Genomic DNA, 27,751 nt, shown 5'->3' on the forward strand with positions numbered 1-27,751 from the left:
CAGTACTTTTGAGGCACGCTGGACTACTTCCAGTGACTGGGACGTGCTGCATGCCTTTTCATCTTTGTGTCCTAGATTGTTTGTTCATATTTATGTACTGGAATCCTATTCATCTTCTGAATTGTAGTTCAACAGGCACCTCCTTCATGAAGCTTCTATGATCCCCAGACTGGAATGAGCCTTGCTGTCTCCAAATTGTCCTAGAAATTTGATTATACTTGTGTTAGTAGCTGTCACAGCCTTTCATTACAGTTACTTGTGTACATATCTTATCCTTTTCTGATTTTTACACCCATTTCTTTTAAGCTTTACCTTTTGCATAATATCTGACAAAGTGCCGTGTAGATAGTAAGAACCTAGTACTGCCTCATGTTTGTGGAATGTTCTCTGTAGATACTGTTTGCCAGTTATTAGAAGACGATGGAAAACCCCAGATGCCGAGAATCAGGTAGTGAGGATAAACATGCCTTGACTGTAAAGCAGATCTAAGATGTAAACACTGAAGAGAAAAGTGGAAACAAGGAGGAAAAATCAGCAAATGAGGTGTTTTGACTTATTTTTAAAACATTTACTGAAGATAGAATGCAGTATGATACAAGAACTGTATTTGTTACTGTGGGAGGTGAATGTACAAGTGAGTGTACTTTAGTCCCACCCTGGAGGCATTGCTCACAGTCAGGTGGAACTGACAGTCTATGTAAATAAATAATTATAGTATATTATGATAACAAGTGCTTTAATTAAAGCACTGGATTCCTAGGGGTGGGGCACTGAGAACATGAGCAGAGAAGGTAAAGAAGTTGACTTTTCTGTTGACTTTAGAAGGAATTTTCTAGTTAGAGGGAATAGCATGTAGAAAGCAGGGAGGACTGTATAAGCCAGTGATATTTTCAGAGAATTTCAGATATTTCCTAGAGAGGGGAGAGGAGATTTGAAAAATAGAGATGCCTTTGTCATGAAGTCATGCTATGATGGGGAAAGACGTTTCTGAACTTCAGCAGGATGCAATGAGGAAATCTCGGTTTGCTAAGATCCCCATCATGGAATGTAGACTAGGGGTGGCCAGAGTACATGTAGGAGACCAGTTAGGAGTGACTGTGCTGTAATCTAGGCTTTTGTCTAGACTGTGGACTTGAATAAGGGCATTAGCTGTAGCAAAGGCTGAGAGAGGACAGGTCTAGTAGATTCTATCACTAGGATTGTATCTAATCAGGTGTAAGAGAACCTGGTAGAGCAGCTATCCCAGTAAGGGTTAGTATGGCTATACATAGGCAAAAAACCCTAAATTTCTTTGACTTCTGTAAAAGGATTTCAGAGGTCAGCCCTGCTGACAGCTCCAAAAAGTCTTCGAGGACCCATGCTCCTTCTCTCTCTGTTCCTCCGTATGTTCTTCCCATTCACTGGGTAACCTCATGGAGTTCTAGAGAAGTCCTAGCTATCACGTTCATATTTTAGGCGGCAGAAGGGTAACTGGTTCCACTCTAAAGCTAAGTCATGTTCCTTTAAGGGGCCTTTCTCAGTTCCTTAGTCCCTAGTTCCTACCTGCCTCTTAATTTTTAACTCAGTGGCCACATTAGCTAAATGGCTACCATATCGGACAGCACAGAAATCCTCATTGTTGCTACTGCAGAAAGTTCTGTTAGCACAACTCTAGATCTAACATTTCACAGGGAAAACTGGAAAAGTTAAACATGTCGATGATCCCATGAGAGTACAATCACACAAATCGAGAATGTGGGGAATTCTACATGACGAATCACTCCATTTTGTCTGTAAATAACAAAAATGGAGGATTCTTTCTTTCTTAGAATTCAGAGAGATCTAGAAATATCTATCAAATGTAATTTGTGGACCTGGTTTGGGTCCCAATAGTTTAAAAAACTCTACAAATATATTTTTGAAGCAATCAAAAAATTGTTCATGGACTGGGTATTAGGTAATATTAAGGCATTGTTTATTTTTGTTGGATGTGTTAAAAATGCATGGTTTTTGTTTTTAAAGCTTACCTTTTAGGGATATGATCAAAAGTACTTGTAGGTGCTATGATATCTGGGATTTGCTGTAGAGATATTTTATATTAGAGAATTTATTAGTAAGTTTATAAAGATTTAGATAAAATATTTCTTTAGTCTTAATCAGCATCTTTGGCTTTTGGGCCAGTTTATGGAATGCTTGCTTTAGAATTAAGATTTGCCATCTCTTATTCCTTGCTTTACAAACAGTTTTGAATTCAGGTTTGCATGTTTCTTATTTATTCTTTTTGTAATAAATATTGAAAGAACATGTTTATAAACCAAAAGTATCTGTTAACAGAAAGTGATAATAATACCTTTGAAGTAAAATTTCTTTGTCTTTTTCTACAGTAAATATGTATATCTATTATATATATATTTCCTATCATTAAAGGATTTGGGGGATACTACAATACAAGACAATAATAAAAGCAACCATACTCATTTCTTACTTTATGTTAGGCACTATCCCAAACACTTTATACATTAATTGGTTTAATCCTCACAACAAATCCTATGCAGTAGGTACTATTATTATCTCCATTTTGTAGATGAAGAAACCAAGACCTGGATGGCTGAACACCTTGCCCAAGGTCACACTGATAGTGTGCAGTGGAACTGGGATTCAAGTAGGCTGGCTCCTGAGTCCTCACAGCCATAGGACTGTATAGACTCTAGAATGGAATTACGAAAAGAAGTGAAATAAAAATGCTGGAAAAATCTGTAACTGCAGATTGGTGCAGTTAAGAACATGAGCTTTAGGGTCTAGACTCAAACTCCAGTTCAGCCTTCCTCTGTGGATTTGAACATAATTATTTAATCTCTGAGCTCCATTTCCTCCTCATAATAAAAAGGTGGTTTTAATCAAATGGTGGAGAAAGCGGTTAAGAGGGTGGCAGGAGGTTTATCAGTCACTGGCTGTGCCTAGATTTTAGTACTGAGCTTCATGGCAGTCAGAGCAAAAGAAGGAATATTATGAGTCTCACCATTCAGTATGTGATAAAAAGAGGCACAGTGATTTTCAAATATGGCACATTTTCTTGGCATGTCATTTAAAAATAAATTTTCGGGTGGGATTTTATGTAAAAGACATTTACACCAGCAATGAACAACTCAGAGCGAATGTGAAGTAATCAAACTCTCATAATGGTGAAAGTATAATGTAAGACAAAAAAATATTTCTGTGGAAGACTAAATTAATTTGGTCCAGGAGTGTTTTAAGTGATTTAAGGAAAAAACCTAGAATTTTTAGAGTGAAGTATATAGGCAGCAGGCTCACTGCATAGACTTCTCCAAATACAATCTTCAAATATACCTTTGAAAGGAGCTGCTTAGCAGAAAGTTTAAATTTTTCCTCTTTGACAAGATCCCAGAGCTACCAGCATTCTGTTTACCAATTGAGGGAAATCTGGGGGTTCTTTTACTAGCAGATAGAAGGGGTAAGTTGGATATAAATTCTTGTCTGAATGGATAGTGTTTTGGTCAGGTTCTTTGACCCTCAAAGCTAGCTAAAATAAAAGAGTGATCTAAGGACAGATGAAATGATTAAAGGGATAGGCTCTCAGGAATTCAAATGTGAAGCATAACTGGGTTGCACTTCACAGATGCCAAACCTGAAAGAGATTCTGAATTCAAGATGGTTCTGTGGTCTGTATTGGCAGAGAGTTGGTAGATCTTTGTTTGGTACTGTATCCCTAGTGTCTAGAACAATACTTGACATGTAGTAGGCCTTTGTAGTTACCTGTTTCATGAATAAATAAAAGTAAGGCAGCATGAACCTTCACTGTAGAGCTTTATCAAAATGGAGAATGATATAGATGAAAAGAAATACTGCTGACTGGCTAAAAGTATTGACTGCTGATGATAATGACAGCTACTGTTGAATGCCAGCGGTGTTCTAGTATACTTGAATTCATGTTCAGCCTTGTGGAGAATTGATAGTACCCTCATTTTAGCAGTGATAATTTAAGCCCACAGATTATGAGTTGCCCAAGTTCATGCAAAATGCTGAATTTTGGAGAGCTGGAATTTAATCTAGGGCTGTTTAACTAAAGCTTGTGCTGAAAACTAGTGCCCTTTATATTGGAAGTGTAAGCAGAAGTAAACCCACATTACAAAAATACTAAGAAAGCATTTAGCAGCTGTTCTCTTTGGGATTTCATCACAAATATTTTAATATAAGCCCAGTCTGAAATATTGGGAACCATTTTCTTCTGGCTTTACTTTCCAGGGCTAGGGAACTTACACCAGAATAAGTAAGGCCTTACGTTACCAAGTGACTAGTTAGAATCTTCAAAGTAAAGATTGACCATTGATTCTCTATTTCTCCAACTCAAAATAACAAAAGTTAGGGTCTTACAGGGCATAAGACAGATGATCAGTTGTCCTCTAGATGGTTGTAGCTCTGAAATAATTAGTTAACAGATAAGTGACTCAATAAATTGATCACAATGTATTTATGTTTTTTGTGTGTGGGTGTAGCTGTAGATATGGTCATGGACGGACATTCTTGTCATTCTTTGAAACCATCTGGGGTTAAATTTTTATTTAGTTTATGCTCTCCTACCAAGTCATGGTGAAATGTATTGTGTCTTAATTGCAGGTAAAAATTTTTAAATATTTAAAATTGATTTCTTAAAATTGACATTTTTTATAGGTATCAGTATTATCTGCAGCTGAAGAAAGACATCTTGGAAGGAAACATTCCTTGTACATTAGAACAAGCAATTCAGCTAGCAGGTTTAGCTGTTCAAGGTAAGTAATGGCAATTGATAATGTAATAGATCTATCACATTAAAATGTGTGCTATAACAAAAATAGCAAGGGATTCTTAAAGGAATTGACTTTCTGTAGTAGTGTTTATATATTAGTGAAATATTCTGATATCTAAGCGGCCTCCTTGTGGGGAAAAAATTAATTTGGACTACTTAAATGAAATATGAGACTTGTGGAAGGTTAAGCATGTTGTTATCTGTCAACAGAGCAAACAGACCAAAAAGAGAGAAAAAATATACAGTATTTAGTATGCTATATATTCCTCCAGTTCAAGGACTTGATCATCTGTTAGCTAATATTTTAGGAAGAAAGATCTGCCAAATAATGAAGTTGTTGAGGTTATGTTTAAACTTAGATTTTAAGCATACACCGTTTGTTTGGTTTCTTAAACAGTTGTCCTGGATTATTGAGTATTTCAATCATAATAGATAAAGTTTTGCATTTCACAAGTATTTTTTAATTGTTAAATTCTGTTGTTTTTCATGTCTAATTCTATATATATTTGTATGTATATACTTTGGAAAGACTTCTCATAGGGCATCACTTCAAATGATAACTGAGTTTTAATCTTGGGAATTAAAATTTAGTCAGAAGAACCGGTAACAAAATTCCTTTAGATATTAGCAGACATGGAGATTTATATCATTTCTAGACAAACAAATGCCTGATACATATGGATCCACATTCCTTTTCAAGGTACTTTGAATCTTTAAGTGTCATCTTTGGCTTTGAGTTAATTTTTCATAAGCTTTTGCTGAACTATTTTTTTTAACAATGAAAAATTTCTAAACAAATACATCTTGCTGTAGCATATTCAAATGATCTAATTTCATTCCCTAGAGGTACTCACTACTATGAACAGTTTGGTTTCTTCCTGACATTTTTATGTGCATAAGTAAACATACATGGTTATAGGGTAGTTTTTGCTTGTTTTAATTATACAAATAAGATCATATTATAGTTTGTTTTTTACTTTATTAATAGTCATTTTTCCAAATCAAGACGCATGAATCTACCTAATTAATACCTTTAAAAGTTATTTTTTAAATATACATTTTATAGGCTATAAGGCAAAATTGACTTCCAAATCAATAATCACACCATCTGTTACACTGCATATTGAATTAAGTTGTGCATGTTTTGCTGTGCACATTAAACATAACTGACATGTGAATATTTGTCATTTGTGTAGCTGACTTTGGTAACTTTGATCAGTATGAATCCCAGGACTTTCTTCAGAAATTTGCATTGCTTCCTGTGGTAAGACTTCTTTTAATACTGGGCCTTTTAATACAGTTTATTCCATGCCCTTAGTAATCCCTGAAATCAAGTCCAATATGGTAGACTTGCTAGGCAGAAACTGTGTTATAAAATCAACTTCCTTTCATAAGCAAATGTAAATGCTTTCCCTGTTGTCTTCTTGGTCTTTGTAAATCCACAGAAACTGAAAGGTCAGTAGTCACAGGGCTGCTGCCAAATAAATGTTTTATGTTTTGATGTGGGTCCAAAGAGATGAATTCATTTCCAGCCTCTAAGGAACTGTGCAGAGATTTTGCTTTTAACTGAAGGCTCAAAACCTCACAAGGTTAACGTTGAAATGAATTTGGAGACTTAGCAGCAATTTAAAAAATAGATGACCTACCTTTTTAGTCACCTCTTATGGACTTGAAAGGAGAACTGTGTACTGGATTGCTAAGGGCAGGGATATGTTCTTCTGAGTGTCTGCATGGCTAGCCTGGGAATGCACAAGATGTTAGCGTGCTAGGTTCAGAACTGGCTAATGGACATCACCAACCCCGGAACTCAGTGGGAACTTCCTCTGGATAAATGGAGAAGCCAGGACAAGTGTTTTGGCTCCTGAGTAGAGGCCACTTATTCCTTAGAAAGACATGATTACATACTCAAGCTAAGTTCCCACGTATCAATACTAGTACTGATTTTGCCTGAAGTGACAAAAGTTGGTAACAGTCAGTAGCAGTGATTCTTCCCAAGAAATTTGGGTGGCTTCTTTACATGCTTACTGCAGTGTGTTTTTTTCAGGGGTGGTTACAAGATGAAAAAGTGTTGGAAGAAGCAACCCAAAAAGTGGCCTTACTGCATCAGAAATACAGGTAATGCAAAGAAATAAGAAATGGAAGTGGTATAGAATTCTTGCTTGTTTGGGTTTAAAATTGCACAGATAACACGTACATTTGGAACCTCACTGCTGCTGCAATTACTGCTGCTGGGATGAGAAGCTGGCATTTACCCTGCACTCACTGTGTGCCAAATGCTGTTCTGAGCACTTAACCATATTAACTCATTTTATCCATGTTTACCAGTGAGAAAACTGAGAAAGTTGAAAGCAGCCAGTCACTGAAGGGTACCAGTTCTTCACTCTGTGTGTTAAAGATTTTGATGTTAAATCTAATCCTGTGTAGGTTAATGCAAGATTAGGGAGACTTGTTTTCTTCTATGGCACAGCAGCTACAGGGTGTCCCCCGTGTGCACCTTTGGAAGCCCTCCCTTGGTCCTCTGGGGAAGTTGCAGCAAGAGCTGTGGTGCTTATTGCCCTGACCCATGTTCCTGGTAGATAATGACTTTCTTTGATAATGAATCTGTATGTGTTGTCTCTAAGAAATACCCTCTCCTTGAGAATGCTAGGTCTTACTTAAAATGCCACACAGTTCCAAATACTTGTTATACCATTAAATTCTTACAAACACTCCTAAAGGTAAATGTTGCCTCCTTACAGATTGGGAACACTAAGCACAAAAACACTAAGTAATTTGCCCAAAGTTACATGTGGTAGAGGTGGGATTTGAACCCACGTCTAATTATAACCTATTGTTCATCCCCTCTTATTAAAAATAACCTTTTCCCTTTAGTATCTCCCCAATAAATCCATGAACTCGCCCACAAAAGATTAATCTTCTTAAAATATCCCTTTCCTCCATCTTCCTTCCTCTTTCCCACATGCTCATGAATCTTTTCTTGCTTTTCACTCACCTGAATTCAATATTCCTGGGGCTGATGGCTCCCAAAAGTTGGTTAAACCCAGCTTTTCCTTCTGCCCCAAATGAATGATTTTTTTTTAGCATAATTAATCCCTCAGGCACACATCAGCCCTATCTTTTGTTATTTTCATTCATTCATTTGTGTGTCTCTTTAAAAGACAGATGAGTACAATTATTCTCTATGAGGCAAAGTGCTGGATGCTGTGGCACAAAGATATAGTAAGACCTGCCACCAATATTCCCTGCTTTGGAGTCTAAGGGATAGACAGCACAGCCCATTGTCATAGTAACTATAATGCTAATAATGTGGCATGAGTGCAGTGGGAGAGGTATGCACAGTATATGGTGAATCTGCACAGGAATCATAAGAGGTGACAAAGAAGGGATGATATATAGGCCAGGTCTTGAAGGATTTTAGGGATTGACCAGGTATACAGGTGGGTGACAGGTATACCAGCAAGAGGGTTTGACATGAGCAAAGGCCCAGAGGCATAAGGGAGTGTGGTATATTCAAAGCAATGCAGTGTGGGCTACCTTTTGGGTGTGGGGAAGCAATAAACATGAGGCTGGACATCTTACTATGCTGATCGACAGTGACTGCAGTGGGGTGGAGAGGGACTTGATAATATGGGTGAATGTTGAAACCACAATGCTGCTCATGTGAAGCCTTCATGAGATGGTGTATCAGTGATACCTTAATAAAAAAAAAAATGAGGCTAGAGAGGCAAGTCTTCATGCAGTCAAGTGCTTTCTTTACCCACAGTGCCTTCCTACCTGTCCTTGGAATTCTGTTGCTAGAGCTAAAAAGGATTTCCATCCTCTAACCCTTGTTTCCTGCACTTACCATTTGGCATTTAGCACAGGATGCTTAGTATTGCCTCATATTTTGGATAATAAGCGGTTACTCAGTGGTTTAGAAAGAATTTAACTTTTGCTGGAGATTTTTAGGGGATTGTTTTATTCCCTGTGTCCCCCTTGCCTGCCTCAAGTACAGGAAGAGGATCTTATATTATGGCCCTCATTGTTCAGCACAGTGCTTTGCATGTAGCCCATTTTCAGTAACTACTGATGGATTGAAATAACTAATTACAGATGCGTAGAAACTTGAAATGTTTATAATATGCCAAACCGATAAGTAGTATGTTAAGAAAGCTTCCCGTCTCACCCCCTCACGCCCCCCCCGCCTCCTGCCGTTTTTAGTGAACAATCTCACTAGTATCTTTTGGGTTTCAGGGGGCTCACAGCTCCTGAGGCTGAAATGCTGTACATGCAGGAGGTAGAGAGAATGGATGGCTATGGAGAAGAGAGCTACCCTGCGAAGGTAAACATGGCACAAGGGCTGGAGCTCCAAAATTCGTCCAGTGAATCTCAGAAAGTAGTGGAGAAGCCCAGGGCAGTCCTGCTGTGCAAAGGCTGAAGACTGGCAAATGTCTGGGAACTTAAAAGCTGAGGTCCTTGTGACAAAAATTTTGTAGTAAAACACATCTCTGTTCTGCAGTTTGTTTTTTTGAAATGCACTTCAAGTGGAGTCCCTTATGGATCGGAACTCTGTGTTCATATTTATTTACAAGATGATACATTTATGTCTTTCAGGCTGTTTTCCCTTACGAAGGTCTTCTGAACATTGTATATCTGGGAACAAGTTTAGGGGACTAGGTGTAGTTGCTCCAGTTCTTATGCATCTGCTGCCTGAGTGTTTCGTTTTCTGCTTTTTCCCTTCAGGATAGCCAAGGCGGTGACATATCCATTGGAGCGTGTCTTGAAGGTATCTTTGTGAAACATAAGAATGGGAGGCCTCCTGTGATATTTAGGTATTTTTCCCTACATCTTTCTGTAGCTCTTGTTGATGACATTTTTAGTATTTAAACTAGTATATTGTTTACCAGGTATCTCCCAACATCCCAGTAGGGAATGGAAATATGCTCTTCCTACTATAAAATACCATCTGATTGCAGTGGTTTTTTTAATAAGCCACTTTATTCCAAACCAAATGTGCAGAAAATGGTGCTTATAATGATGGCCTACTTAACGAAATGCGTAACCCTTTTCTTACTATATGGAAACCATTCTTTGTGTTGATGTGGATTTTTCATTTGAGCTCTGGTTTCTAGGGCTATTTCTTATGGAAAATCTGAGCCTTTCTCTGACTCTAGTTGTGTACCAAAATTTCTAAGATACCAGCATCTAAGCAAATTTCAAATTACTTTTTATAATGTTGATTTTTTTTCCGATTATCACAAAGTGATATATTCATTTGTGGAAATCTTAGAATGTATGTAATAAGGAGACAGAAAAGATAAATAGCCATGTGTTAATCATGTCCAACTCTGAACAATGAAATTGCAGGTGTTTTGAATTTCCTTTTCCATATTCTGTGTTCCAGTTTCTGTCTTAAAGATAGTAAATTGGACCATGTTGTTCAATTCTTGCCTTTTCATTTCTTAATGTCATAATCTAGAAAATCCATCATCTAGAAAGGGTCATTTCACAGAAATATTTCCAGTTTCACTTTGAGATTCTATGTACTTTGATTCTGTTGTCTCTTGATGAAAAATTAAAAGTGTAAATTGGTTTTATAAAGTAGTAAAACACTGTTATTTTTGTTTTTTGGCTCCTTTGTGTTTACTGCTTATTGAGTGCTTATCATGAGCCAGGGACTATGCTGAATGCTTTCTGTTTCTGTGTATTTGCATGTAATCTGCACAACAGCTCTGAGCAGAGGGTATTACCACCGTTTTTCACATGGCATAATTGAGGCTTAGAGAAGTGTAGTGATTTGTCCAAGTCATCCAGCTATTAACTGGCATTACCAAAAACTCATATTCTCTAAGCCTGGGTCTTAACCACTATGTGAAATGGCAACTTTTATTAAAAGGAACTAAAGGTTTTTTCCCCCCACTATTCAAGCTTTCTAAACCATTCCTACTATTTCTTCTTGCCAACTAGTTTTTCTTTTTAAGATTTTTTTCTCTAAGCTGACCTTCCTTCATTTTTTTTGCTTTGCTGCCTTTTGGGCTCTGCATTTTCCACTTGATTATGATCAAAGAGTGTACACAGTGTGGGGAGCAGGATCCACTCCTAGACTGTACTGCGCCGGGAGGCTCCCCTTTGGCACTGGACTGAAAGGGCAGGACTATGACAGGACCCAAAGGGCCACATGAAAACTGGAGGTATCCAGCCAGCTTCCTTCATCTCACTGGATAAGAATTTTTAAAATTACCTTCTTTAATATGATGCTAATACTTTTTTTTATTAAAGTGTCATTAATATACAATCTTATGTTTATTTCAAAAGTACATCACAGTGTTTCAACAGTCCCAGTGATCAACTTATATTGTTATTGCAAATTGTCGTGCCCTTATATCTCCCTCCCATATGCCATTGCAGTCACTGTCCATCAGTGTAGTAAGATGCCACAGAGTCACTATTTGCCTTCTCTGTGCTACACTGTCTTCCCTATGATCCCCCCCACACCATGTGTGCCAATCATAATACCCCTCAATACCCTTCTCCCTCCCTCCGCACCCACCCTCCCACACCCTTCCCCTTTGGTAACCGCTAGTCCCTTCTTAGAGTCTGTGAGTCTGCTGCTGTTTTGTTCCTTCAGTTTTGCTTGGTTGTTATACTCCACAAATGAGGGAAATCATTTGGTACTTGTCTTTCTCCACCTGGCTTATTTCACTGAGCATAATACCCTCCAGCTCCATCCATGTTGTTGCAAATGGTAGGATTTGTTTCTTTCTTATGGCTGAATAATATTCCATTGTGTATATGTACCACCTCTTCTTTATCCATTCATCTATTGATGGACACTGAGGTTGCTTCCATATCTTGGCTATTGTAAATAGTGCTGAAATAAACATAGGGGTGCATATGTGTTTTTGAATCTGAGAAGTTATATTCCTTGGGTAAATTCCTAGTAGTGGAATTCCCAAGTCAAATGGCATTTCTATTTTTAGTTTTTTGAGGGACCTCCATATTGCTTTCCACAGTGGTTGAACTAGCTTACATTCCTACCAGCAGTGTAGGAGGGTTCCCCTTTCTCCACATCCTCACCAGCATTTGTTGTTCTTAGTCTTTTTGATGCTGGCCATGCTTACTGGTGTGAGATAATATCTCATTGTGGTTCTTAATTTGCATTTCCCTGATGATTAGTGATGTGGAGCATTTTTTCATGTACCCTTTGGCCATCTGAATTTCTTCTTAGGAGAAGTGTGTGTTCAGATCCTCTGCCCAGATGATAATATTTTTTAGGTTTAACAATTACATTGAATCACTATAATTCATTTTATTTATTTATTTAAATAAATTTAAAATAAATTAGTGTAATGGAGAAGGTTAAAGAGGGGTAAAATTTTTGCTTCCAGTCCTATTTTTCCCTTTATAAGATTATATAGTTGTATAATAAAATATTAATATATAAAATCTAAACATGGTTAAAATACAGTTAGAAAGTATAAGACAGGAACTTGAATCCTGGTGAACAAACCCGGAATAATTCACTCTGAGTTTTTAGTATTTGAAGTTTATCTTAACCTGAAGCTTTTTAGAGTACCCCTCCTCCACTTTTGTGCCTTATTTGACCCTGTATACCTGCAAAACGTAGTGATATTTGTTTGCTTCTATGTTCTCTTTTTCATCCTCACCCCGCATCTGTATCCTTTTGAAGCAAGCACTGTGGTACTAGTATCCCTGGGACCTTAGACAATTGCTGATGTTGTTATAATGGGTGCTCTTTAAGATATTTGTTGAATGGATGAAGGAGGCCTTGGCAACCAACTAAGATAGTGATCTTCATTGAATGAATCTGGCAACTGAGAATAAATAGGGTTTACATTTTAAAATATTCTTTGTCCTCATTAGTATACATGCCTTTACTTTTTGCAACTAGCTGTTGTTACTTCAAATAGAAGATGCATGCTAGCTGATTAAAATAACTTTTATTTCTAAAATGATTAACAAATAAAAATACTCAAGTAATACAGTTGACCATAGAACAATGGGTTTGAGCTGTGTGGGTCCACTTATGTGAAAATTTTTTTCAATAAATATATTGGAAGAATTTTTTGAGATTTGAGACAATTTGAAAAAACATTTTCTTCAGCTTGCTTTATTGTAAGAATAGAATATATAATATATATACAGAATCTGTGTTAATTGACTGTTTATGCTATCAGTAAGGCTTCCAGTCAACAGTAAAGTATGAGTAGTTAAGAGTTTTGGGGAGTCAAAAGTTACATGTGGATCTTCGACTGCCTGTGAATTTGTATTCCGGACCCCCCCTGTTGTTCAAGGGTCACCTTTGTCTACTACTATATAAACATGAGCACTTATGTTGCCATTTCCTCTTCATTGTTCTTTAGGTGGCATGATATTGCTAACATGTCCCACAATAAGTCCTTTTTTGCACTGGAGCTGGCAAATAAAGAGGAGACCATCCAGTTTCAAACTGTGAGTAAACATGGGAGTCTGCATGGAATGTTTCTCCTAAAAGTTAACATGTTAGCATTTCTGTGTATGTTTCGGGTGGGTGGACTGAAAAATTATATAACATTTTGCATAATAGCACTTGGCAAAAAGTAGTTATTCAGTAATATTGTTGAATGAAAGAATGAATCAGTGGATAAATACTATCTGATCATGATGATCTTTAAATTAAGGGACTAAGGAGGGGAGAAAATAAGTACTGACATTAATTTCCATTGATAAATGAGTGGCTCTGTAGAAATATTGTCTATTTGCTTTTGCTCTCTTGACAAAGGCAATATTGAGGCACTGAGTCAAATGTTTTGTTAAAAAATATATTTGTCTGTCAAAATAAAATCGGAAATATTCATAATTTTTAAATTTCTAAGTCATTTTGAAACTGTTTAATATAAAAATCTGCTAAAGCAGATTTTTTTGTCTTCATAATTTTAATCTTAATGATAGCATTCAAATGAGACGCGCAGTATTAGAAAATGAAAGAATCCCAGTGAGTTAAAAGTGACTTTGAAATATGTCACCCAATTATGTCTTGCCCTCAGATAAGGTCTGTATCATTGCAAATGTTACTTTCATTTACTTTCTGCATATTTTGTTTGCTAGGAAGACATGGAAACGGCAAAATATGTATGGAGACTCTGTGTTGCACGACACAAATTTTACAAACTAAATCAGCGTAGCCTGTAAGTATATTTTGCACATGGAAATTATAGAAAATAATGAGAAATTTTCATCTTGAGCTGTGCTGTATCATCTAGAAGGGCAAATTTTACGAAAATGGTATTTAAGACATTTTATAATAAATTCTTTGCTATTGAATGTTAAAATATTTCTCAAATTTTTTTTTTCATTTCAGCTTTGTATGTAAGTACCAACTTCTAATAACTATAGAACACCCCTGTGATTTCCTTCAACTATTTACTAGAATCATTGTAATTCTTGAAAGTTAAAAAGGGAATGTCCTTTATTTTATATTATTTATCAGCATTTTGAGGAATGATTATTCAGCTTTTCAAGCCATTTGAAGAATTTATACTCCTTAGCCCATGTGGGTTTCCTCCCCGCTGGTAGGTCATTCCTATCATCACACAAATATATGCTGTAATAGTGCACATCTAAAACACTCTTCCTTCATTCCACATGCTCTCTGGCCATGGTGCCATATCTCTGCTCTCCTTTGTGGCATATTTCTGCAAAAGATTTGTATATCCTTGCTCTCCTTCCTACCACCCTGTTTCCCCTAAGCTGCCCCACCATTGGCATTGCTTGTCAGTCACCGTGACCTTTGTTTCATGGTCATTTCAGTAGCTTGACCTCTGACGTGCCCTTCCTGCACCCTGCTCTTCCTTGGCTGTGGGATCCCACCCTCTCCTGCTTTTCTTCTTTGTAGGCTGTTTCTTCTCAGTCACCTTTGCTGGTTTAATCCTTGGACCTCTCCTCCATCTACACTCAATCTTTAGGGAATTCACGTGGTCTCAGGCTTAAAATAGCATCTGTATGTTGAAAGTGCATCTGGTTTTATTTCTAGCTGTCTCTCCCTGACCTCTTGACTGTATCCTACTGTTTACGTGATGTTTCCACTTGAGTAGCTAAGAGGCATCTCAAATTTGATATGTCCAAAACCAAACTCTTGGTTTGCACCTCCTTTTTCTGCCCCCAAACCTGCTTCTTCCGCACTCTTCAACATTTCCACAAATGGCTGCACTCCGTATTTACCCAGTTGCCCAGGCCCCAAAGCTACTTAATTTTTACATGATTTCTGTTTCTCTTCCATCCCACATCCAATGCATCAGCAAGCTGCTAGTTTTGCCTTCAAAATATATGTGAAACCTGACCATTTTTACCACCTCCATTGCTTACATTTAATGCCAGCTGCCATCGTGCTCATCTAGAATACTGCAAAAGCCTTCTGCCTCCGTGGTTCTGTGCCTGCCCTGCCTAGGGCTTACTTTCCACAAGTCAGCCAGAGTGGTCTTAGTTTAACATGAGTCAGATCCTATCATTTGTCTTTAAACTTTGGTAAATATTAAAACAAAAGTACAAGGTCATATGCAATCTTGTCCTTGCCTGGTTCCACCCTTGCTTCTTTTACCTTCCTCCTTGCTTACCCTGTTCCAGCCACACCAGCATCCTTTCTGGTCTGTGAACTTGCTGCTTCCTTTGGGGTGCTGTGCTCACCTCTCCGTCTGCCCGAAATGCTCCCACATGTGTCTGCACGTGCCTCTCTGCCTCATCGCATCCGTTGTCTGATCAGAGGTGCTCCTCTTCAGAGAGGCTGTTCTGACTACCCTGTTTATCCCCTTCCCCTCTGCTACTTGTCTCTCTTTATCCTCTTACCCTGTTTTATTCTTCTTCTCAGTACCCCGCAGAGCTTGAATTTGTGCGTCTGCTTGTTTACTGCCCATGTGCCCCATCTGGTAAGCTCCCAGCAATGCAGGAGACAGACACTCTCCCTGTCTTGTGAACCCCTATATTCCCAGTGCTGAGCAAAGCCTGACCCACAGGAGGCCTTGATGCATTTGTTTAATGAATGAGACAGGATGGGAATCAGAGGGGGAGAAGAGCCCTTTTGCTCCTTGTTGATTTCCTTTTATTAACCAATCCTAAAGTGGAAAAAAAAATTTAAAGGGCGTTTGTCCCTTAAGGCCAGGAAGGAAGAGGAAAGGCTGTGGAAGTGCCTTCTGTTGATAGGGGCTTAGGGTGTGAAGAAAAATTTGGTCAGGAACAACCATGCAAAGAAAAAGAGGCAGGCCCATCTTCGTGACTTGTGAAAAAAAATGACCAGGGCTGCTATTTAGAGGAACTGTCTAACTGTCAGCACTTGGGTCTCAGTCCTCTTCTCCCTGTGGCCTCCGCAGCCGTGGGCTGGTTAGTCGCATGTGAGTCTCTCTGCTAGCCTGCGTTTTGGAAAGCACTAACTGACAGGAGGAAGCCTGCTTTCTTTGTGGACATAGGAAGCCGCCTCTGCCTGCTGCATGCTTGTGGTCCAGGGTGCATCTGTGTATGAGTGTTCCCCTCGGTGGCTGGGTTCAGTGGTGCTGCCCCTTCAGGAGAGCTGCGTCTGGGGCTCCTCGGTCTCGCGTGGCTACCCAGCTGTGTGTGACATCATTTTTATGCAGAGCTAGTGTTCTGAGATTGAAACAATTGATTGCAGTCTATTGGAACAAGTCCTTTTCCTAAGTTTCAAGCCTTCCATTAATTTAAGCTTACTTAAGTGTTGAACCATCATTATCTCAGTTTATTCCCTCTTCTGGAAAATAATGGAGAAGCTCAATCATGTTGAATAAATGGCAGAATATAACCCCTTTCCAGTAGACATCCATATTGGTTGGTGGCTAATGCCATTTTTTAAGAGTTTTTTGGCAAATCACTACCTGGTAATTATGTTAAAATTCAGATGGAAAAGAAATTTTTTGTGGTAAGTGGTTTAGTTTTGGAAATCTAGTTTTTGTAATATTACTGTTTCTTGCCAAATATAAATAAAACCATGTTATGGTCTTCAGTGGTATATATTATATTTATATAAGGAAAATGGGTGTTTTTAAAATGAAATAATTACATTTAGAGGACTATTTTCTACATTGTTTTTAATCTCCATACATCCAGTAGATTATGGAAGTCCATATTCATGAACTGCTCCTATATAATTATTTATGGTGGATGATATCTACACTTCATTCTGTGGGAAACATATTGTCAGCCCTTGTTCCCCAAGTAAAGTAAGTGAATTCTTAGCTTTTAGTGTTTAGATGGGTAAAAAAACTAAAAATACCTTTAATTTTTATGGTCATTTCTTTTAAGGCCTTCAATCTAGACTGGTTAGTTACATTTAATAGTATTCATGGATTCATTCTCATTGTCCACTGAGTAAGCTTAAGTGTGATGGGCATTTAAAAACTGTAGCAGGCGTGAAATTGGACAGTGGATTCCAGATGTCTGGTTCAGTCTAGGATGACCTGTGACTCAGGAGATGGATTCTGTTTGCATACAAAAGAGGACTTTACCTTTGGAGTGTCCACTCTCCACCCCCCAGTCTGATATATGACATAATGGTGTTTGGGATGGCTTTATGTAATTCATCTAACCTTACTCAGATGACTGTAATGTAGAATGTATAGAGTGATATGATCCATCAGCAGTCTTGTCCCCTCCCCCCCTCTTTTAAATAGGTACTTTAGGTAACAGAATCATCTTTTTATGTTACCCAACCTTAAAACTGCTAAAAATAATTTCTTTACCTTTTAATTTTTTTTATTAAAGTATCATTGATATACAGTATTATGATGGTTTCAGATACAAACAGTGGTTCAACATTTACCCATATTATCAAGTCCTCATCTCCTCCAGTGCGGTCACTGTCTATCAAAGATGTTACAGTCACTAATTGTATTCTCCGTGCTGTACTACTGAGCTTGTGACCTACCTATATTGTAATTGTGAATTACTGTGTCCCTTAATCCCCTTCTCCCTCCCCACTAGCCTCCTCCTCTTTGGTAACCACTAGTCCCTTCTTGGTATCTATGAGTCTACTGCTATTTTTTTCCTTCTGTTTTGCTTTGTTTTTATACTCCACAAATGAGTGAAATCATTTGGAGTTTCTTTATCCACCTGGCTTATTTCACTGAGCATATCCTCTAGATCCATCCACGTTGTTGCAAACAGCAGGATTTCTTCCCTTTTTATGGCTGAATAAATAATCCATTGTGTATTTGTACCACATCTTCTTTCTCCATTCATCTATTGATGGACACTTAGGTTGCTTCCCTATCTTGGCTATTGTAAATAGTGCTGCAGTAAACATAGGGGTACATATGTCTTTTCGAATCATGAATCTTATTTTCTTCGGGTAAATTCCTATGAGTGGAATCAATGGGTCAAACAGTATTTCTGTTTTTAGCTTTTTGAGGAACTTCCATTTTGCTTTCCACACAGTTACAACAATTTACATTTCTACCAACAGTGTAGGAGGGTCCCCCTTTCTCTGCATCCTTGTCAGCATTTGTTGTTTCTTGTTTTTTTGGATAGTTTGTCTTTTAGCCTATAAAGTGGGAATAATGGGTCTTTTATTTAACATTCCATCAAGAGATTGGATAAGGAATTAAAATGAGATAATGTCAGTCTATTAGGTCAAATAACTTCTTCCACCCCCACTCCCACCTCAAACCCCAGAACTGGTCATGCTGTCATCAACTGCTCTAATTAATATAAGAAAAGGGCTTGGAGAAAAAAAGGATTCTTGAGCAGGTTCTTGGTGTAGGCAGCTTTTCTCTCCAGAGGTGGGGGGTGGGGAAGCAGGGGAGAGTGGACTCCCCCAGCCTTCGAAGCCATGTGGTAGAGGTTTCAACGGACTTTCTCTAGAGGGGAAGTTGAATTTCAGTCACCAGTAGGCTGCTTACTGAGGGCAATGAGAGCTGGTGTGCTGGTGTGCGTTGCCTGCAGTTTAGGGTTGTCAGTGCACACAGCAGCCGGTGTCCACCTGTTCTGGAGACCTGCAGTCAGGACACTGATTGGTGTAGGCCCTGTCTGACAGGATGGGGCTGCCCTTGTAGGTGTACTGCAGGATTTGAAGAGACTGTGGGAGGCCTGGAAGAAGACAGAGTAACTCCTATCGCATTAGAGAAAGTCATTGAGACTAACATTTGCTAGGTATTTCCACCACATAACACATTTTTTGTTGATCAAAATCTCACTTTTCACTAACTGTAAATACATAAGAAAGGAAGATCACAAAATGAAATTGAGGCAACTCTTAGAAATATGAGCTTGACCACAAATGTGTAGTAATAAACATCAGCTGCAGTCCTCACTTACTGTCATTCATTTGTTCAACAAACATTGGAGGGCCACCAGTGATAGCACAGCATGTCTTGTCTGTCTCCATGAAGCTTGCAAATCAGTTGGAGTTCGGAAGGGGGTGAGACAAATGTCAGTTGTTAAGAGCCTATGATTAGGAATCTGACAGACCTGCCTAATTCAAATGCAGGTTCTGCCACTTACTTGTCATGTGACCAGGAGCAATTTACTTAATCTAAGTATCAGTTTCCTTATCTGTGCAATCAGGATAATAAGCAGGGTCCCTCATGGGGCTCGTGTTTGGATTCCATGAGGTAATCATATGCAGTCCTTAGTGCTGTTTAGTAAGGAGTAACATTTGATTTTACTTGAGCTAGCAGCACTTTCTTATTTTGTCTTTTCCAGTGCACATATCACAATACTCTTTTCTAAGAGTTCTTCATCTGTTTAATTTTTGGCAGAATAGTATTAACTGTCTCAAAAGTCTGGAAAACACAACCAACATAACATTTTCTCTGGCATACTGATCTCAAAGTAAAGTACATCTGTAAGAACATTGGTAGGACAAAAAAGGTTAGAATAGCAGAACTGATCGCAGGGCTGCCTGCCTGTGTCAATTTGGCAGGAGGAAGATGTGCTAGTTTGTGTTTAGCAGGAAGCAGCCTCTGCAGCGGGCAGTGTTGGCTCCATACGGGCGCTGCCAGCAAGGGTGCCAAACCAGATCCCGTGTGTGGGAAATGCCACTGATGCTTCTACGCTCTGCATCCTGGGATTTTTGTCTAATACGTTTAAGTTTTATTTTTGCTCCAGGCTCAGCAACTGTGGACATGTTATTAGAAGGATTCTATCAGCAACCCTTTCTCCCCATTTCTGAATTGCGAGTGTATAGTACTTTAAAAGTGTTTCTTCAGACTAAATGTAAACTTCAGAGTACCCAAACTTAGCCCCAGCAATGGAGAATAAACAAGGCTAAGTACATTTCAAGGCTACAGAATACAGGGTCTCCAGATTTTGGACACTGAATTTAAGGAATACATTAATATATGCATTTAAGGAGTGTTTAAACAACTGCCCACATGCACCATCCTGTCTTGTTTCATTCAGGAGGCCTCAATCGGACCCCCAAGTGATTTACCATGGTACAGGTATTTTTGCAGCCTAATAGAATTAACATCCATTTTGTTATTGTTCAGTACCAAATACTTGGCAGATGGAGCACCCTTTAGAAAAGAGATACTTATTCTTCATCAATAACTTCAGCGTATTGCAGTGATAATGAAAGAATGATTAAAGAAAGCATTTAATTAGAAAAAGTCAACTAGTAAAAGCAATTGTAGTCACCTGATGCTAAGGTCCTAATAAACACTGGTTTTATTTTATCTCAAAAGTCTTGAGGAAGATGTACTAGCTTGTGTTTAGCAGGAAGCAGCCTCTGCAGCGGGCAGTGTTGGGTCCACATGGGACTCTGCCAGCAAGGGTGCCAAACCAGATCCCGTGTGTGGGAAATACCACTTCTGCTAGTGAAAATAGATTAATTTTCAGGGTGAATACAAGATATAAATTGTTAGAGTGCTAATAAGAATGTTAATTTATGAGACATAAGACTTGATATTATGGTAAATTTGCTGATTAAATGGATTGTTTACTGGGTGATTATGGGTTTTCTAGTAATTAGTCCTTAAAATGCTATAACCAAAAGTCACAAAATATTTTTATAGTGAATGTTTATGATTCACATAAGTTCATGACCCAGGAATAGGTGGTAAAAGTTATTTTTAAAAAGTGCTTTGACAAAATTTGCAATAAAACTGTACCCAAGAATGAAAAAATCCTGTTTTTGTTTAAAAATGATAGAATGACAAATAGGCCTTCCTGTTTCTTGCTCCTTTTTGATCTAATTATTTATTCAAAGATAGAACTTGCTGTAAATAGTTTAAAATCTCAAATTATCTGATAATTGTCAGTTGACACTCCTTAATATACTCATTGCTTTAAAAGAAAATAGGCAAAACCAATCAGACAAGTTTCTTTCAGAAAAAGATAAATGGGTTTGCCACAGGCCTACTGAACTTTTTTGCTTTCTCTAATTTAGCTCCTTTAGGAAATAAATGTACCTCTTCATTATGTTCGTGGTGGTGGTTAATAGATTTTAAGTGAAGTCAGGCAGTTCCCTTTGCCTCAAGCTTCTGGGCTGGCAGCTGATGGTCACCCCTCAGGGCTGCTAATGGAGGTGGTCAGGGCTACCCTGGGCTCGCAGGACAGATGCATTTGTGCTGAAAATCTTGCTTGCCCTGGGGTGTTTGTTGGCGGTCTGGCCTTGCCTCTTTTCCTCTCTGCTTATGATCACTCCAGAGGTCTCACCTGGATGGACTAGGGAATGACACACCTGCTGGTCCCATTGACAGTCTAGAGAGTTGGTGTTTCATGTGGAACTCAGACCCTGCACTGTGGTCCAAGGGGTCTGGGCAACAGGAAAGGGTCACAGCCCCGAGTGAGGAGAGTTTCCTTTTCTCTAATTTATGATTGGATTAGTTTATCCTTTTTGCTGTAGAAGATCTATCATTTTACCTTCTTATTAATATATTTTGATAGAATTAGGAAGGTTATGTGTGTTTATGTCTCAAAGACATGTCTTATTTTTTAGGCAAACTCAGACTGTCTCGGTGAACCCAGTTAGGAGGAGGTCATCTTCAAGGATGTCCCTGGTAAGAGAGAAGGAAAAGTATGGTTGCTTTTCTTTTTCTAGTGATGTGATCTACTTTAGTAAAATATGCTTTTGGTTGTGTTAAATTTTAGTTTGGACCACAAAAGTGTGCTGATACTTGATCATTTTTAACAAAAGAATGGTGATTTTTCATAGGTCCAACCTAATATTTATATAATATTTATTATATTTTATTACAAATAGTGAAATATTAGGTCCAAACTAATATTAAACATTTGGACTACTAGCCACAAGTACTCAGAAGTTAGTAAATATTTAAAATACTAGGTGATTTTGCCTATGATTAAATGTACTTCCTCTAAGTGGTCTTCCTGTAAATTTTCCATATATAATATGTTTAACTCCTTTAGAAGTTTTTTAAAGGCGGGAAAGAAACAAGCAGAGACACTTCCTTTCCATATATTACATGGCTAATGTGTTTTAACCCTGTTTCCTGCTTTCCGTTTCTTAGCCTAAACCCCAGCCCTATGTGATGCCTCCCCCACCCCAGCTGCATTACAATGGACACTATACAGAACCATATACTTCTTCCCAAGGTATAGTACACCATTTCTGAAATGCCTTACAAAATTATTACAATTTGAATGGGGTAGTAGGCCTAGCAGATTTGTGGATACAATGAAAATAATTAGTGTTAATTAGTATCAAGGTTCAGGTTTGTCCTTTGTAGTTGTGGATACTTATTATTTGTTTGGATGTTTGTTTTAAAAGTCATTGTTGGATAGATACGACACGAAATATATAGTCGTTTTGATGTTGGGAAAAGGATTATTGGGAACATAATAACAATTGTGATAATAGGGATTCCTATTATTACTGGGGTAATAAAAGAGGCAAATAGATTTTCATTCATTTTTTTTCTCAGGGGGTGTGTGTTTTATAGTGTAGTTTTATCTTAGTTTCTGTGTTGTGGGGATAGTGGTGTTTAGAGATTTTTAATTGAAATAGGATAAAGAGAGTTAGGATTATGAATATAATTGTAATAGATCATGTGGCGGTGTCTAGTTGGGGCATGTCATTAAGGAGAGGCATGTTCTCTGTCTCTAACTTAAAAGTTTAGCGCTGAAGACTAAATAAATCTGAAGACTTGGAGATCTTGGAGCCAGGATAGTTTTTGGCTGAAGTTACATCCAAATTGTTTTTATGATTATAGCCACTCTGGTGTCACAGAGGAAGCTACCATTAGATTGAGTTTCTAGACATGTGTAGCAATATGCAGTATCACATTTTGATGCTAAATGATTCCAAATTTGGCCCATGGGCGCTCCTTCAAGCTGGTTCCTCTGTCCTGTTAATGCTCCCCCGTTAGACTTTGAGTGCTTCCTTCTTTCCAGCACAGTGTGTCCCAGGCTCATGTTCTTTTCTCAGCCTGAAACCTTCCACTGTAAAGGTTTAAGCATTTTATTGTTCACTTGACTAGTGTAGGAAGCTGTATTTAAGATGACGTCTCTAAAGCTGAATCTTAAGCATTCATTTAACAGACATTTACCCTACTCTGTGTACAAGGCTCTACTATAAAGGCAAGGAGATTGATGCAGAGAAGTAATTTCACATCTTAAGAAGCTTAGAATCTAATAGTGGGGAATAAGACTAGTACACAAATAACTTAATAACAAAGAGAACATGATTGTTTTGATGCGAGAGAGCCAACAGTTACTGTGCCCTTCAACAGAGGAAAGGCCCTTCATGTTGGGGAGAGATTGAGGAGGGCTCTCTGGACCGACCTAAAATGGGTGGATTTCAAGAGGCAGACAGAGGCAGATACTTGATCAGGATTGCTGCACCTGGTTTTGGTGGACAGTGAATGCCACGGCTCAGAATGAGGAAGGGTGATACTAGGAGAGGAGAGTGGTCCAGTTGGACCCTCATGTAGGTAACTGGCAGGAAATGATTGGGGAAGAGATGAGGAGGTGGGTTGTGACTGTAGTGTTTGTGCAGGGCCTTCTGTGGGCATACGTTTCCCTGCCGTCGTGGGCAGGAGGGGAGCAGAGCTTTGCTGCGTGGCTTCCGAGGGTGCCCTCCTCGGGGTGTCTCTCTACCTTCCTCACTGTCCTCTCCTTGCACACCACCCTCATCTGGTTTCGTGACCCCAGCCCCACCTACTTCTGGGAAAAGGCGCTCTCTGTGCCTTGCTGTCATTCCTTTGCCTCCATCTATAGGCATCCTAGTATTTTTTTCTCTTCTGTCTTCCAACTCCAGTTGGGATTGCTTCTGCTTTCCTTTTCCACCCACCCCTACTGAGGGTCATACCCCTGTTGGACATCCGTTGACCCCTCCACCTTTGCTCCTCCACTCAGACTGCCTTCTCATAGGTCCCAGTGCCCCACCATCCCCCTCACCATCAAATTCCAGCCTGCTCTCCTTCTTGAAAAACCTCTTCCCAGTGTGAAGGGTTCTCCCTGCTCCTGCACCAGCCGTGTTGTTGGCTGCCCGGAAGGTCTGCCCATGGCCTCCCCCTCTCCCTTTGCAAGCTTCCAGGGCAGTCTCAGGCGCATTTCAGATTTCAGCAAGGATGCCTGTCAAGTCTGTGTTGGCCACCCCCTGTCATCACTTCTGTGCTCCATCTGTCACTGTGGCAGTTAAGGGAGCTACTGCCTGTAAAGCCCTCAGCAGACATCTAGCTTATGGTAAGCACTTGATAAATATCAGCTAATACAGCTTGCTGAAAATGGCTTCATGACACTGTGCCACTTGTTACATGACTGTACCTGGCATCCAGAGGCAAGGAGGCAAAATCCTGTGTGGTCTCAGAGGTCGAGAGCTGGCTACGATGCAAGCTGGGCCTGCCTATCCCCCCACCCACCCCACAAGGCCCCTCGAATGCTGTGTCTTCTGTGAGTCTGATCTCGGCCTTCTCCCTGTCCTGGTCAGGCTGGAAGGGAGCCTTCCCTCCTCCTGTGTGGACTCTTGTCACTTACCTCCTTAGATTGCAACAGTTCTTCCTTGAATTTTGGTGACTTTCGTACATACCTTTCTGCTTTGCCAGGATTCCAGTCACCTTTTCTCTTGTCAGTTCAGAGCGTCGTCTTACACACATACAGGCTCACAACTCGATGGTTTGTGGGGTACAGAGAGGAGCCTGGAGGCAGGGAGGCTAGGTGGGCAGGTATTACGCTAGTCCAGACAAGCCAGTTCCCAGGGACTCACACATGGGAAGAGTGCATGGACCAGGAAGCGTTGTGTATGCGCAGGAAGAATACGGTGATGCATTAGAGTCCTGGTGTCTCCCGGCTGGGTGTGCTGCCTGAATGAAGTCCACACACCAGACGGGTATATTCACTTTGTAACCAGTTGTCACTTAAATGATCATGGGGCTTTCAAAGGCAACTAACTGTCTTCTGAAGGACATGACTCCTGATTTTCTTTTGAAGTGTTGGAAATCACCTTCATTAGTAATGGTGTTTCAGGTGAAGTGCACATCAGACAAAAGAAACATGCCTCCTTCCAACCCTGACAGGTACACACGCAGCCACTGTAGCTTGGATTAACCCCCGGTTCTGCTCGCTGGGGATGCTGAGCCTACTGAGGCAGGGGGCAGGTGTGGCTATCTTAGCGTGGTTCTTCTGGCCCCCTGGTGAGGCATGCAGGTACTGGTGGTACTGTTGGAGCTGGAGAAGCTCAGATCCTGCTCAAGTATTGCCCTTTTATGTTCACTCTGGAAGAACTTACCCACAACCTAGAATTCCATTTCAGGAGGTGATCACAGTCAGTGCTTGAACTAGTTCAGCATCAGTAAGGCCACATCCCCACCAGGCGGAGAAAGCAGCCAGAGAAAGCGGTCGGTGGCCCGGTGCCTTGAGCACTCTCTCTGCCTGCAGCTCCCCAGAGTTCCACAAAGTCTGCTTTGTCTCCTTAAAACCTGTTTTTGACTTGCAGAAAAATACAGTATTTTATGATATAATCACACTCTTAATATTGGACTTAGATTTGCTTAATCTTTCCTGGGGGCCAAATCCTGAATCCCATTCTTAGAGTAGACAAAACCATTGCCATTCTGTAGGTGAGGAATCTGAGGCTCCAGAAAATGACCTGCCCACTCAGCTAGCATGTGGGTATAGCCAGATTTCTGCTTGGATTTTCATAAGCTATGTTGAAAATGTCGTCAGTGTTGAGGGCCTGTCAATGTTTGGCTGGAGTAATTGGTCCAATTTAATACATTTGTAAACTCTCATGTTAAAAATACATTTTAAATGTTTTCTTCCTCCCAGATAACCTCTTTGTGACCAACCAGAATGGATACTATTGTCACTCTCAGACAAGTTTGGATCGAGCGCAGGTCGACCTGAGCGGTCGGATCCGCAATGGCAGTGTCTACAGTGCGCACAGCACTAACTCCTTAAATAACGCTCAGCCCTACTTGCAGCCCTCACCCATGTCCTCTAACCCAAGCATTACCGGGAGTGACGTCATGAGACCTGACTGTGTCCTGTCACACAGGCACAGCGCCCTGATACCTCCATCTTACCGCCCGACCCCAGATTATGAGACTGTGATGAAGCAGCTCAACAGAGGAATGGTGCACACAGAGAGGCAGAGCCGCTCGCTGAGAAACCTCAACATCGGCCACTCGTACGCGTACAGCCGGCCCGATGCCCTGGTCTATAGCCAACCTGAAATTCGGGAGCATGCCCATTTTACCTCCCCCCAGTCGGCCCACTGTCCACTCAGTTTGAATTACAGTTTCCACAGCCAGTCTGCCTACCCCCACCCCGCAGAGAGGCGGCCTGTGGTGGGTGCTGTCAGCGTGCCTGAACTGACCAACGTGCAGCTCCAGGCCCAGGACTACCCAGCCCCAAACATCATGAAAACACAGGTGTACCGCCCACCCCCACCGTACCCATACCCGAGGCCTGCCAACAGCACCCCAGACCTGTCGCGCCACCTCTACGTGAGCAGTAGCAACCCGGATCTCATCACCAGGCGAGTCCATCACTCGGTCCAGACGTTCCAGGAGGAGAGCCTGCCGGTGGCCCATTCTCTCCAGGAGGTCAGCGAGCCTCTCACCTCAGCCCGGCACGCCCAGTTACAGAAGAGGAACAGCATTGAGTTGGCTGGGCTGGCGCACAGCTTCGAAGGCATGAGGCTTAAGGAGAGGACCATGTCGGCGTCCGCCGCAGACGTGGCGCTGCGGGCTGTCTCCGCAGGCTCCCAGCCAAATGTTCTCATGGAGAGAACAAAACGAGAAGAGACTGATGATCAGGAAAGCCCGAGATATGGTCATAAAAAATCTCTGTCCGACGCCACCATGCTGATACACAGCAGCGAGGAGGAGGAAGATTTTGAAGAGCAGAACAGAACAGGGACGGCGCTCTCTCCGCAGGCACGTGAGCCCCGGGGCAGTTACTCCCAAGAGCCACAGCCGACCTTCCCCTGTGCTTCGGTCACCCCAGCTGCCGGCCCTCTGCACATTCTCGAGCCCAAGTCCCACATCACCGAGGCCGAGAGGAGGGTGAGAGACAGCAGCCCTGTTCACATGGTCGCTGAGGCCCGGCGGCCCAGAAGAGACGGGCTGCTGACGCCCTCCATGTCCGAGTCTGACCTCACCACGTCTGGGCGGTACCGAGCGAGGAGGGATTCTCTGAAGAAGAGGCCGGTGTCGGATCTCCTCTCTGGGAAGAAGGACATTGTGGACGGACTTCCGCCGTTGGGGGTAAGCCCAGCGGTGCGCATGTGTGCCTCACCCAGCCTGGGACGGCCCCCTTAAACCTGGTCTCCACACTACCCTCTCTCTTTTCTCTGACTCCTCCTGGTGTTTTTCAGCACTGAAACACTTCTTTTGTGTCTTATTTGGAGCACTTTGAGGTTGATTACCAATGGAAGTGATAGGAATTGATTAGAATTGTAGTGATTTTGGTAGAGACAATAAATTAGGTGAATTGAAAAGGTAAACGCAGCAGCCACTGTGGAATGGAATAGAAAGAATGAATGAGTGATACGTGTAGCAATGCAGTGCCAAGGAAAAGGAA

At 40.5% G+C, this 27,751-nt stretch overlaps 1 protein-coding gene across 5 annotated transcripts in view; it reads left to right on the top strand.

The window, feature by feature from the left end:
• PTPN21 (protein tyrosine phosphatase non-receptor type 21) overlaps positions 1 to 27,751 on the top strand; it is a 70,970-nt gene that overhangs the window by 27,397 nt on the left and 15,822 nt on the right. For all 5 annotated transcript variants that reach the window (XM_036991565.2, XM_036991569.2, XM_036991567.2 and 2 more), the window contains exons 4-13: positions 4,669 to 4,766; positions 5,980 to 6,047; positions 6,828 to 6,898; positions 9,017 to 9,104; positions 9,506 to 9,594; positions 13,147 to 13,234; positions 13,871 to 13,950; positions 21,705 to 21,765; positions 22,237 to 22,321; positions 25,994 to 27,435. In XM_036991565.2, coding sequence (XP_036847460.1) covers positions 4,669 to 4,766; positions 5,980 to 6,047; positions 6,828 to 6,898; positions 9,017 to 9,104; positions 9,506 to 9,594; positions 13,147 to 13,234; positions 13,871 to 13,950; positions 21,705 to 21,765; positions 22,237 to 22,321; positions 25,994 to 27,435 — 2,170 coding nt within the window. The remainder of the gene's footprint in view (positions 1 to 4,668; positions 4,767 to 5,979; positions 6,048 to 6,827; positions 6,899 to 9,016; positions 9,105 to 9,505; positions 9,595 to 13,146; positions 13,235 to 13,870; positions 13,951 to 21,704; positions 21,766 to 22,236; positions 22,322 to 25,993; positions 27,436 to 27,751) is intronic.

The sequence above is a fragment of the Manis javanica genome, chromosome 8, assembly GCF_040802235.1.
Source record: "Manis javanica isolate MJ-LG chromosome 8, MJ_LKY, whole genome shotgun sequence".
NCBI lineage: Eukaryota > Metazoa > Chordata > Mammalia > Pholidota > Manidae > Manis > Manis javanica.